Raw genomic sequence first — 13,105 nt, 5'->3', positions numbered from 1 at the left:
TTAATATTTTATAGTAAAATCTTACTTTCTAGAATATAAAATATAACCAATAACAAATAATCAAGAAAAAGAAATCAGCGAACGATAAAATATACAATGGATATACCTATAAATTTTCGATCTTTGTGAATGTCTCTCTCTCGGAAACAATTCATGTAACAACATCCTCAAATTAGACATATGAATAAGCTTTTATATCCAGTTATTGCTCTTCAAAAGAAATATAGCATTCAATATTAGAAGGCTGAAATACACCTAATTTAAGTTTTCAAGAAAACACAATGTCATAACAAACATATTTATGTGACGGATAAAATCTATATACTACATATTGCAACTTCAAAATATAGAAAAATAATTGAAAAACAAAAATTTACAACAGTATCTTACTCCTATGTTTAGGATTAAGAGGAGGATTGAATTTATAAAAAGGAGTCTTTAGCTTCGTGAGAAGAGGAGTCCTCACTATCCTCATTTCTATAATTCTTTATTGCTTTTACAATTTTTCATTGTCCTCAATGATGTTAATTTATAGTTATAGGTATAGATTAAGTTCTACTGTAACCCTATGAAAGCGTAAAGCAATTTTAAAATCTCGTTCTCTTCCCTTATTTATGATTCATAATCATAATTATGTATAGCGAAAGTATTTTAATAATGCACTAATTGTATTGAAATAAGGATTGAAATTTAAAAAAACAGGGAAAAAGATAAATATAGACCTGCTTTAGATGCTACATTTCAGAATTTCTTTTCATTATTGATCATTGATTTTTTATTAAGAAAACATAAAACAAAGACTATAGAAACAAAAAAACATTTGGAAAATTAACATGCCTTTTGAAAGGGATGAAGAATGAAGTAAATCATCAATCATATTGGTGTCGTCGGAGTACTGCAAGAAATAATACAGTGTTATTGACAAATTTGTCAAAACGCGAAGGGAAAAAAAATCACGGAACCAAAACAGAGTAAGGGATTTCAATTTTTATTTGGCCAAGTGAAGTAGATACTCACAAATAACTTCAAGATTTTTTTGCTTCATTACTTTTCTTTTCTCCTGAAAGATGATTAATTTCAACTCAAGTAGTCACTCATAATTATATTTTAATAAAACCTTGAACATTTAAAAATGCATAGGGCCTTTGCACCGATTGAAATATGAACGTTAACTTGAGAAGATCAAAATTGTAACGGTTAATGTGCAAAAGTTAAATAGAATAATTTCACTACTATCAACAGATACATGTAGCCTCTGATTAGTTGTAAAGGTAAATGTTTTGGTGAATTTGGAGTAGACCATGAAGTAATTGTTAAGTAAAAGTAAAAAAAAAAACACTCGAATTGAGAAACTAAAAAAGATCATACTATTATGTGTTACCCTGACATGTTAATCTTATTTCAGGAACCACGATTAATTTGCCTAATTCTGCAATTCATATTCCGAAGCAGATCCATAATTTAAACACTGCCGTGCACATATAATTTAAAGCTTGGTACTTGCCAGAGACTAAATGAAGAGGGATTGAAATGCTTTGTCTAATACTGAAGAAGCCTAGAGCAGAAAAGGAAGAAGAAAAATAAAAGAAAAACGAAATGGCTGGTGGAGTTTTGAAGGTTCTTGAAAATTTACGTCTGTTGGTTATGTGTTGTGTCTAACTGCCTACCGATTCAATTGATTTGGGCTGAATTACTAATTATTAAATGACATGACTTTTTGGCTTGTTATAGTAAATCAAGCAACTTTAAATTTCTGTTTTTTAAATTAAAAATAAGGATTAAAATCCAAAAATTTGATAAAAATGATAAATAAGTTTCCTTGCTTCTAAGAGTGTCACATCACCGGGCATATGTCCCTACTTTATGTATGTATTTTATAGATACTACGAAATTCCCAATTTGATCTTTCTTTCGCTCTATTTGGATTGATTTTCTCCTTTATTTTATTTTTTGGTTTACAGGAAAAAAAGTGAGACCATGTTAGTTTTGTATTTGTCATCTAATAAATTTTACATTAAATTCAGATTGTGCCACTGCTTGTAATTTATCCTTAATTTTTACCTTTTTCCATCTTAACCAGCACGAGTCGTTTCAGTGCTTAATTAAGAATCCAGGTACCCAAACTTTAAACACAAGATAAAATATATATATTAATATCCCGGATAAAGGTTCCTTGTCCCACCCGTTAAAACAAATCTTTATAGGATTGTAATTTTCAGCTCATGTTAAATTAACAAATTTCCCCTCTGCTAGGAAACAGAGAAATTCTCGAATTTTGACATAGTAATAGGTATATATATATTAAAGCTGGAGAATTAAACTTGAGCTAGGCCAGGTCCATGTAGTTATAATTGTGAATTTGTAATTTAGTACTTGTAAGCCACAACTTTAATCCCAGCTTTCATGCAGCTGTAAGTGTGGAGACACACATATAATCATATAGCATCTGTTAGGCATCACAAAAATAAAACAAAAGCGCGGGAAGTTCTCTTGTGAAAAATAAAAATCTTTGTTGAAATGGGTATTAAAACACCTCATCTGTATCAAGTCATCCAATTTTAACACAGAATGATCAAGTTAAATTCAGTGCAAGAATAATAGTACTAGAGCAGATAAACAGGTGCAAAGAAATTCAAGTGAGACACTAAGCAATGACAATGAAACTGCCCAGTAATTCAGGAGAGAGTCCAGTCAATAGCCATCTTACCCAATTTGCTTGGAATAAAATGCACACGCTATAGTACAAGAACCATCAGGAAGCTTCCCTGTAAATTCCACATGTGATGATGTTATTGAATTTAAGGCCACTGCATTAAGACTAGTTAGCTACTACTACTATTCATTACTTTAGCAAGAAGTCTAGGCAAAAAGAAATGCATCACTTCAAGGGACTCGCAAGGAAGAACCTAGTTTCCTCTGCCTCTGCAGAAAGGCGGAAGAAAGAGCAGCATTATTATTTAAAGAATGGAAGTTCAGTGCTGAAGGAGATTCTTGCTTTATGCGACGGAAATTGCCGAATTCCCATCCGTTATTTCAGTGCTATAGAGATCCAGAGGGCAACAGAGCACTCTGCAAAGAAAATAAAGCTCTCAGCTCTGGATTTGGTTACGGGCTCTCTGAACAACCGCCTTGTTTTAGTTCGGTTCAATGAGCTGAACTTCGATAATATTCACCGAGATATAGCAATTACTGCTCAGATGAGTCATCTCAAGAATGTGCTCAGACTTATCGGTTGCTGTCTAGAATTTGAATCACCAGTTATGGTGTATGAATATGTTGAAGGTATATCTCTTAGAGATCTACTTTTCAAAAAAGGTAATCATGATGATCAAACTAGAAGATCATTATTATCTTGGGGAAATAGATTACGGATTGCCAATCAGGTTGCTTCTGCAGTCGTTTTTCTCCATACAGAATTTACTACGCCCATCATCCACAGAGATATAAAGCCACACAAAGTGATAATAGATCAGAATAGCGGTGTTGCCAAAATGGTGGACTTCTCATTTTCCATATCATTGCCTCCAGGGAAAATGGAGGTACAAGCTGGATTTCTAGGAACAGCCGGGTATATAGCTCCTGAATATGGCCTTCGTGATATTGTTACTCAAAAAAATGACGTCTATAGCTTCGGGGTTCTTCTCTTTGAGCTATTAATTGGAGAAAGTGTGCACGATATTATCATGAATAGAGTGGCAATTCCAAAAGAGGGGACAAATTTTGAAAATCTCACACCCAACATCGTCGATAGCTATTTTACAGAGGGTAATGTAATAGATATAGCGGATCCTGCCATTTTAAAAGAGCGTGGAATTGAGATTCGACAACAATTGGAAGACTACTTGGATCTTGTTAAGAAATGCACAGCTTACAAGGGAGAAAATAGACCATACATGATTCATGTTGCAAGGGAATTACGCCGAATTGAGAGGTGTTACCGTGCCCTCACTCTTGGTCAGAAATAAATGTCTGTTTTGATCCCATCATATTTTTTTTCCCGAATGTACCGTCATAGTTATGTTGAACAAAAATGAGATCTATAGACAATGAAATTCCCAATTTGATCTTTCCATGCTCTATTTGGATTGATTTCTCCTTAATTTTTTTGGTTTACAAGAAAAAAAAAGTGAGATCATTTTAATTTTGTATTTGTCAATATGTTGGGTTGAATAGATAGGTTGAATGAGAAATAGAGGGAAAAAGAAGTGGAGGGAAAATGAGTTGTTTCCTCTTGCTTTATGAAATAAGCATTTGTCGTGGTGGAAATAAAAGTTCTCCTACTTAAAAGTAGAAGCACTCCTTGTTGTTGTTAAAAGGGTCTCCCCTTACGCCGTTGTCATCGCTTGGCTTGGCTTTGGATTTGATTGATAATCTTTTTGGACCAAATTTCCTTTAATTTTAATTAATTATTATTCATTTAATTAATTAATTAATTTCCAGATCCTGACCCGTTAGTGACCCGGATCCGCGACCCGTTTCTTTCCCAGATTAATTTAAATTTTCCTCCGTTTTATTTTTAAAATGATTTTTTTGGAAAGGGTGCAAACCTTTCTGAAAAGTTGCAAATCTTTTCCCAACCAACGCATTAATGGCTATAAATTCCTGTTAATATTCAGATTATTACTTACGACTTTTATGATATTTCTCTATTCTTCTACTCTCTTACAAGTTTACTTCTGTGTGATATACTGCCGTTAAGTGGTTCGCCTGACATCAGAGTTTTGGTACCAATACATCGGTGAGTGAAATCCTTCTATCATGGGAGGAAATATTCCACATTCAACCTCGGGTACTTGAGGGGAATAATTTCCTTAAGGACACACTGTGTATTCAGTGGGCTGGATTTATGTTCCTTAAAAATATTTTCGTATACTCTTTTTGATTATTTTTCCATATTCTGTTTTACATTGGTTTATACTTTCTGATTTTGTAAAGTTACTGATTTCTGGAAATTTTGCCAAGTTACTGTTTTGTAATACAGATTAATAACAATCTTAAGGAAATTATAGTGTTTATATACTTAAATCTGTATTCTGTTTTGGACACTAAAACTTTCTGGTTTTCTACTCCGTTGGAATTTTTCTAGTCCAACTTGAAGAACATAAAAACTTCACCGTGAAATAAATTCTAGAAAAAGGAAATATATATATATATATATATATATATATATATTCTCCGTTTACTGTTTTGTTTCAGTTATCATTTATTAAACAGTTTGTCAATTATTGACAGTGAAGAATGGAAATAGAAAGTGATGTTAATGCTCCTAATGGAATTGCAACTGTTGGTGCGACTGCTGGTACTACTGTTGTCGTGATTGTTGGGCCGACAAATGTTGCATCATCAAGCCTTCCAACTGCTGCATGCGCGATGGCACCGACTGAGAAACCAGAGAAGTTTTCTGGTATCAACTTCAAAGGATGGCAGTAAAGAATGTTCTTCTGGCTGACTACTCTAGGCATGCTGAAGTTCACAAATGAAAATCCTCCTGTTACTGAAGAAGGAATGCCTGAAAACCAGCGCTTTATGATTACTGAGGCTTGGAAGCATGCAAATGTTTTGTGCAAAGGATACATCCTTAGTGCACTAGATGATGATCTGTATGATGTCTATAGTTCTGCCAAAACTTCAAAAGAATTATGGCTTGCACTCGAAAAGAAGTATAAAACTAAAGATGCATGACTGAAAAAATTCGCGGTTGCCAAGTTTCTTGACTACAAGATGACAGATAGTAAAACTGTTGGAACCCAAGTTCAAGAACTCCAAGTCCTTATCCATGACCTTATTGTTGAAGGTGTGGTGATCAACGAGGCATTTTAAGTGGCTGCTGTGATTGAAAAGTTGCCTCCTTCATGGAGAGACTTCAAGAACTATCTGAAACACAAGCGTAAGGAAATGTCGCTGGAAGATCTTGTGATTCGCTTAAAGATTGAGGAAGATAATAAAGTTGCTGAAAAGAAATCGCGTGGAAATTCCACGATTATGAGAGTAAACATCGTTGATGAAGCTGCTCCAAAGAATAAGAAAAGGAAGAAACCTTTTGGAAAGACTAAGGAGCATAACAAGAAAAAATTCAAGGGAAATTGCTATAATTGTGGGAAAGCTAGCCACAAAGCCCCAGATTGTCGTCACCCGAAAAAGGACAGGGGAAAGGGATAAGCGAATATGGTGGAGAAGAATGATGACCTGGATGATCTGTGTGCAATGCTATCGGAGTGCAATTTGGTTGGAAACCCAAAGGAGTGGTGGCTTGATTCTGGTGCCACTCAACATGTTTGCACTGTAAAAGAAGCATTTGCAGCCTATGCTCCTGCTAGACCCGAAAAGGAACTGTTTATAGGAAATATTGCAATAGCCAAGGTTGAAGGATATGGGAAGATACTTCTAAAGATGACTTCCGGTAAGGTGCTGACTCTCAACAACGTTCTGCATGTTCTAACAATTGGGAAGAATTTAGTTTTAGTCGGACTACTCATCAAAAACGGGTTTAAGTGCTGTCATGACGCGACTAGGGGGCCGCGACGAGCACCCTGTGCTAGCCCACCCGGGACCCCTTAGCTTACACTTAGGCTTGCATCTAGGTGAGCCACATCATTAATCATACATTTCTAAGCATCAATCATACTAGTCCCATTGGACGACAACATCTTTAATCATCATAGGCATCTATGCCACAACAATGTACATGGGCCGACGAGGCCAACAAAATGATATACAAAATATAGGCCGACAAGGCCAGACATATCTAACCATGTACACGTGACTATGAGCCTCTAAGAAGAGTATAACATGTCACATGAGCGGGACAGGACCCCGCTATGCCCATAATTATATACACAAAAGAATAATTACCCAAAAGCTATGGCTCCGAAGGAAATAGAGTTCTGCTATACAATCTCTGAATAAGCAGCTATGGATCAAGTCTGTCTCCCTGTTCACTTGCGGACATGATGCAGCGTCCAAAAACAAAAGGACGTCAGTACGAAGAATGTACTGAGTATGTAAAGCATGATCAACATCGATATAGAAACATAATAGACAACATATGAAGTAGCATAGGAGGGGAAACAATAATATCATCATCATGGCACTTACTTGCTTTCCATAGGGGCATTCCGTTTCTATTGCGTATCCGCGTACATACATCCATATCCGTACTTAATTACTTTCATAATCATTTACATCTCATATACATAACATATTCGTACTCTTAATTATGTCATATACATATCATATACACATATATACATAGATACATAGCATACCCGACCACGAAGGTTCGATGTTTCATACATACTTGGCCAACCAAGGCTCAAGGTTATATCTACCTAGCCCTACCAAGTCTTCAGGGTTATCCGTACTATCTGCAGACGTGCGCGCGCGTTACGTAGTCACATACATACATATACATATATTCTACCCGCCGTCATAAGCTCGGGGTTTCATTATAGCCCTTCATAGGCACACATAAGTATAATAACCCATAGACACCTTTATAATCATTATTATTATCATTACTATCAATATCACTATAATCATCGTTGTCATTACATCTATCTTATGGCCTTACTCGTCATATGAAGAACTTAGTGCAATTGGGGCGTATTAATAATCGTGAGCTTACAAGCTCGGAAGATCAATCATTTGGAGGCAACATACTCGTATAGAGGATTTAGAAATTTGGAAAAGGAACCATGCCTTATTAAATAAGCGTTAGCCTTACATACCTTTCCGTCGCGCTACTCTACATTTGCGCGTTCTCTTCCAATGCTAGCGCCTCTACCTTCATTTAAAGTCATACTATCATTAGAATCGATAACTAGCACATATGGATAAAGCTAGAGAAAATCAAGAAGCATCTCCTCTATTTATACCACGTTTTCCCATATCACAATTCAACTCCCAAACGTCAACAATACATTCACAATATCATAACAATAGCCATTAATAATCTACATTATCCACATTCTCACTTCACTTTCATTCATCCATATTCATGGTCACAACACCCACTTCGTCCATTCATTTATAATGTCTATTTCATGGTCTTAACTTCGTTTATAACACATTCTTATCACAACACAACAACAATCATGATTCAATTCAAACTATTTCTCAAAACGTCACTATTCATCATTCATGACCCATTTTGCTATACTCTCCTAATAACCAAGCATTTCAACTTTCAAATACCTTAAACAACATGTAAATATCATGAATCTTACCTTAGAAGTTGTAGGAACAAGCCTTAGTTGATAATACTCCACTTGAGCAAAAACCCTAGTTTTCCTCCATTTGGATTTCTTGACTTGAATGACCCTTTTATGGGTTTCCTTACTCTTGATTCACTTGGTTTAATGATAATGTCCTTTGATTTCCTTTGTATTCTTGTTTATGAAATATGTGTAATGTTCTAGAGGCTATAGAGAGAAGTGGAGAGGTGTTGGAAATGAAATAATGAAGTTTGGAACACATATAAAGACTTGGAACATTTTCAGCCGTCGGGAGTTCCACGGTCCGTGGAATATTATATGGTCCGTGGAACTGGTCGTGGTTCATTACCAGCCAGTCATCTTCTCTGCTGGAAGTTCCACGAACTCATCCACGGTCCGTGGAAAGTTTCACGGACCGTGAAACATGGTCGTGGATCTCACAGCTCCGAAGTTGTTTACGGAGTTCCGTTCAGTAAAAAGTTCATACTATTGATCCCGGTATCATGTGAGAGACCACAACCTATGGTTGGAAATCTCTTTTAATTCTCTACAACCTTTCATTCCTGGTGTGCTTCCAAATTCCAAACTTATAATGACATTTTTGCCCCTCCAAGTCAGATCATCCGAAAAGATTTCCGTAAATCGTCCCTTCTGGATGGCTTATGCCCATTTTTGGCTTATGGGTCCTTCTTAGAATTTTCTCGACTCTTCATTAACAATATATGGGACGTTATCACTCTTCCCCAAAATTCCCTTAAGACGTCGTTAACTCGTTATTCGTATTTTCACCGGTTCATTCACTTGCGTACCAACGGAAGATTTTCCGAGGTGTAACATTCTCCCTCCCTTAGGAACATTCTCCCTCGAATGTTAAGCACTCGAGGATTCTACAAAAATTTCGCCATAGTTTCCCCTATAATATAGCACTACCAACCTATCACAACAACTCATAATATCGATGCCTCACAGGGCCACAACATACTAGCATTAAAATTTGGCCACACACGACCCAAAAGCATAAAAAGGAAGCATACATACCTTATGATTTTGACGTCTCATCTTGGCCCTCGTACAAAGGCTGAAATAAATATGGGTATTTAGATCGCATTCTTCCTTCCGCTTCCCATGTCATTTCTTCTCGATTGTTATTTCTCCACAAAACTTTAACTGAGGCCACTTCTTTGTTTCTAAGCCTCCGTACTTGCCTATCTAATATGACAATGAGTATTTCATCATAAGTTAACTTTTTGGTCACTTGGATATCATTTACTGGGACGATCCTCGTAGGATCTCCAACGCATTTACGAAGCATCGAGACATGGAAAACTGGATGAACTGACTCCAAATCTGGAGGTAAATCATCATAGGCCACTTTGCCTATCTTTCGTACGATCTCATAAGGCCTAATATACCGGGGACTAAGCTTCCCCTTTTTTACCAAAACTCATAACGCCCTTCATCGGCGACACTTTCAAGAATACCCAATCTTTCACTTCGAACTCAAAGTTTCTTCGGCGATTATCCGCATAGGACTTTTGACGACATTGATCCGCTAACAATCGATCTTGTATGAGCTTGAATTTCTCTATGGCTTGCTGAACCAAGTCTTGCCCTATCAACTGAGCCTCTCTTGTTTCGAACCACCCAATTCTAAAATTTCGCCGATATAAAGCTTCATACGGTGCCATTTGGATGCTAGAATGGTAACTATTATTGTAAGAAAATTCAATGAGTGGCAAATGATCATCCCAATTTCCTCCAAAGTCTATCATACATGCCTGTAGCATATCCTCAAGAGTCTGAATAGTACGTTCAACTTGTCCATCGGTCTGTGGATGAAATGTCGTGCTAAGGCTAACTCGGGTCCCTAAACCCTCTTGGAAAGACTCCCAAAATTTTGCTGTAAACTGAGTCCCTCTATCGGAGATAATAGATACCGGAACGCCATGGAGTCTCACTATCACTTTAAGGTAAAGTTTTGCATAATCTGCTGCCACATAGGTGGTCCTGACCGGTAAGAAATGAGCTGACTTGGTGAGTCTATCCACGATCACCCATATAGAATCATACTTACATCGAGAACGGGGTAACCCTGTAATGAAATCCATGTTGACCACTTCCCACTTCCAAGCTGGGATTTCTATAGCTTGTAGCAATCCGCCCGGCTTTTGGTGCTCAATCTTCACTTGTTGACAATTGGGACATTGAGCTACAAATCCCGCTATATATTTCTTCATCCCATTCCACCAATATATAGACTTAAGATCATGATACATTTTCGTTGCTCCGGGGTGGATAGAATAACGGGAACAATGAGCTTCTCTCAAAATCTAGTGGCGTAGACTTTCCACATCAGGGACACATAATCTGCCTCGGCATCGGAGAACTCCGTCTCTTGAAATATCGAATGATGACTCCTCTTTCTGAGGGAGTGTATCTCTGTACTACATTAGCATGGGATTTTCATATTGTCGTTCCTTCACTTCCGCTATTAGCGACGAAACTGCTGAATTCTGAATAGTGGTTCCCCGGCTACCTTAGTCCATCACTCGGACTCCTAGGTTAGCTAAGTGCTGGAGCTCATGAGTCATTTCTCTCTTCCTTGTTGCACTTCACATAGACTTCCCATAGATCTGCGGCTAAGAGCATCAGCCACGACATTTGCCTTTCCGGGATGATACAAAATATCCACATCATAATCTTTCAGCAATTTTAACCATCGTCGCTACCGCAGATTCAACTCTTTCTGCTTGAAGATATATTGAAGACTTTTATGATCTGTGTAAATATCCACATGGACGCCATATAAATAATGTCTCCATATCTTTAATGCATGAACCACCGTGGCCAATTCTAGATCATGGGTGGGATAATTCTGCTGATGTTTCCACAATTGCCTTGAAGCATACGCAATCACCTTGCCATGTTGCATCAATACACAACCTATCCCAACACCTGAAGCATCGCAATAAACAACATATCCTTCCAATCCCTCTGGAAGTGTCAAGACTGGGTCAGAAGTCAATCTACCCTTTAACTCCTGAAAACTATGTTTGCAAGTATCGGTCCATGGAAACTTTGCCGATTTTTGGGTCAACTTTGTGAGTGGTGCAGATATAGAAGAAAACCTTCAACGAACCTCCTGTAATAACCTGCTAAGCCCAGAAAGCTACGAACCTCCGTAAGAGTTGTGGGCCTTGTCCAAGTCTTCACGGCCTCAATCTTTTGACTATCAACTCGAATACTATCGGCTGCCACAATATGCCCTAAAAATGCCACAGAGTTCAACCAGAACTCGCATTTGGAAAACTTTGCAAACAATTCTCGAGTTCGAAGAACTCCAAAGATAATACGCTAATGATCCGCATGTTCTGACTCAGATCTTGAATACACCAAGATGTCGTCGATGAATACTATCACAAATAAATCCAGGAAAGGCCTGAACACACTATTCATCAAATCCATAAATACCGCTGGCGCATTAGTTAGCCCGAATGACATCACTCGGAATTCAAAATGACCATATCTTGTTCTAAAAGTTGTGTTGGGGATATCTTTCTCCCTTACTCTCACTTGATGATACCCGGACCTCAAATCAATCTTTGAAAACCATTTGTCACCTTGCAATTGATCAAACAAGTCATCAATCCTCGGGAGAGGATATTTATTCTTAATCGTCACCTTATTCAATTGCCGATAATCAATGTACATTCTCAAGGAGCCATCTTTATTTCGAACAAACAACACGGGCGCTCCCCATGAGGATGAACTAGGCCTAATGAAGTCTTTCTTAAGCAAGTCTTTCAGTTGCTCCTTCAACTCTTTCAATTCTGCGGGTGCCATTCTGTAAGGAGAGATAGATATAGGTTTAGTGCCTGGCAACATATCAATGGAAAAATCAATCTCCCACTCGGAAGGAAGGCCCGGAAGCTCTTCCGGGAACACATCCAAAAATTAATTCACTACGGGAACTGACTGAAGAGTCGGTGATTCAGCTTATATATCTTGAACTCGCACTAGATAATAAATACATCCTTTTGTGATCATCTTACTTGCTTTTAGATAGGAAATAAACCTACCTTTTGGTGACGCCGTATTCCCTTTCCATTCTAAGACTGGCTCTCCTAGAAATTGGAAACAAACCATTTTCATTCGGCAATCAACATTGGCATAACAAGAAGCCAACCAATCCATGGCCATAATGACATCAAAGTCTACCATTTCTACCTCATGCAAATCAATCATGGTACGACGATCATAAATCATAACTACACAATCTCTATATACTTGGCTAGCTATTACTGATTCACCCACGGGTGTAGACACCTCAAAAGGTTTGATCGACTCCGGCTCGACTAAAAATCGACCCGCAACATATGGAGTAACATAGGACAATGTGGATCCCGGATCAATCAAAGCATATACATCATGAGAGAATACCGATAATATACCTTTGACCATGTCCGGAGAAGACTCAAGATCTTGGCGTCCAGCCAAAGCATAAATACGGTGCTGAGGACCGCTAGAACTGGGGGCTCTCCCTCTGCCTCTACCATGGCCAACTGGCGCATGTGAACCTGGCCCCGTAGGGCGTTCAAATGCCGAAGATTCGGATACCGACCCTGATGGTTGGGTCCTACCACTACATATATTGAGGGGCAATCACGCATGATATGGCCTGGTCGACCACATGAATAGCAAACATCTGAACCCAATCGACACTGACCCCAATCAACTTCCCACACTGGGAACATCGTGGCACGGGTGGCCTTGACTGCCTGAATCATCTCTAAACTGAGGTTCTGAATAACTCGGAACGAGCAGATCTATCAAATCTCTGGCCTGAAAACCGTGGTGGTGCACTGGTCATAGAGTAGCCTGAATGTCTAGGG

The 13,105-nt window shown here is 37.9% G+C and overlaps 1 protein-coding gene across 1 annotated transcript; it reads left to right on the top strand.

The window, feature by feature from the left end:
• The first annotated feature begins 2,336 nt into the window (after positions 1–2,336).
• LOC132610523 (serine/threonine-protein kinase ZRK1-like) lies at positions 2,337–4,294 on the top strand. Its single transcript, XM_060324873.1, has one exon. The coding sequence runs from the start codon at positions 2,874–2,876 to the stop codon at positions 3,963–3,965; it is 1,092 nt and encodes a 363-aa protein (XP_060180856.1). The 5' UTR covers positions 2,337–2,873; the 3' UTR covers positions 3,966–4,294.
• Positions 4,295–13,105: the final 8,811 nt, after the last annotated feature.

This window comes from Lycium barbarum, chromosome 1, assembly GCF_019175385.1.
Source record: "Lycium barbarum isolate Lr01 chromosome 1, ASM1917538v2, whole genome shotgun sequence".
NCBI lineage: Eukaryota > Viridiplantae > Streptophyta > Magnoliopsida > Solanales > Solanaceae > Lycium > Lycium barbarum.
The sequence above is the reverse complement of the archived record's forward strand: the minus strand, read 5'-3'. Positions and strand labels throughout refer to the sequence as shown.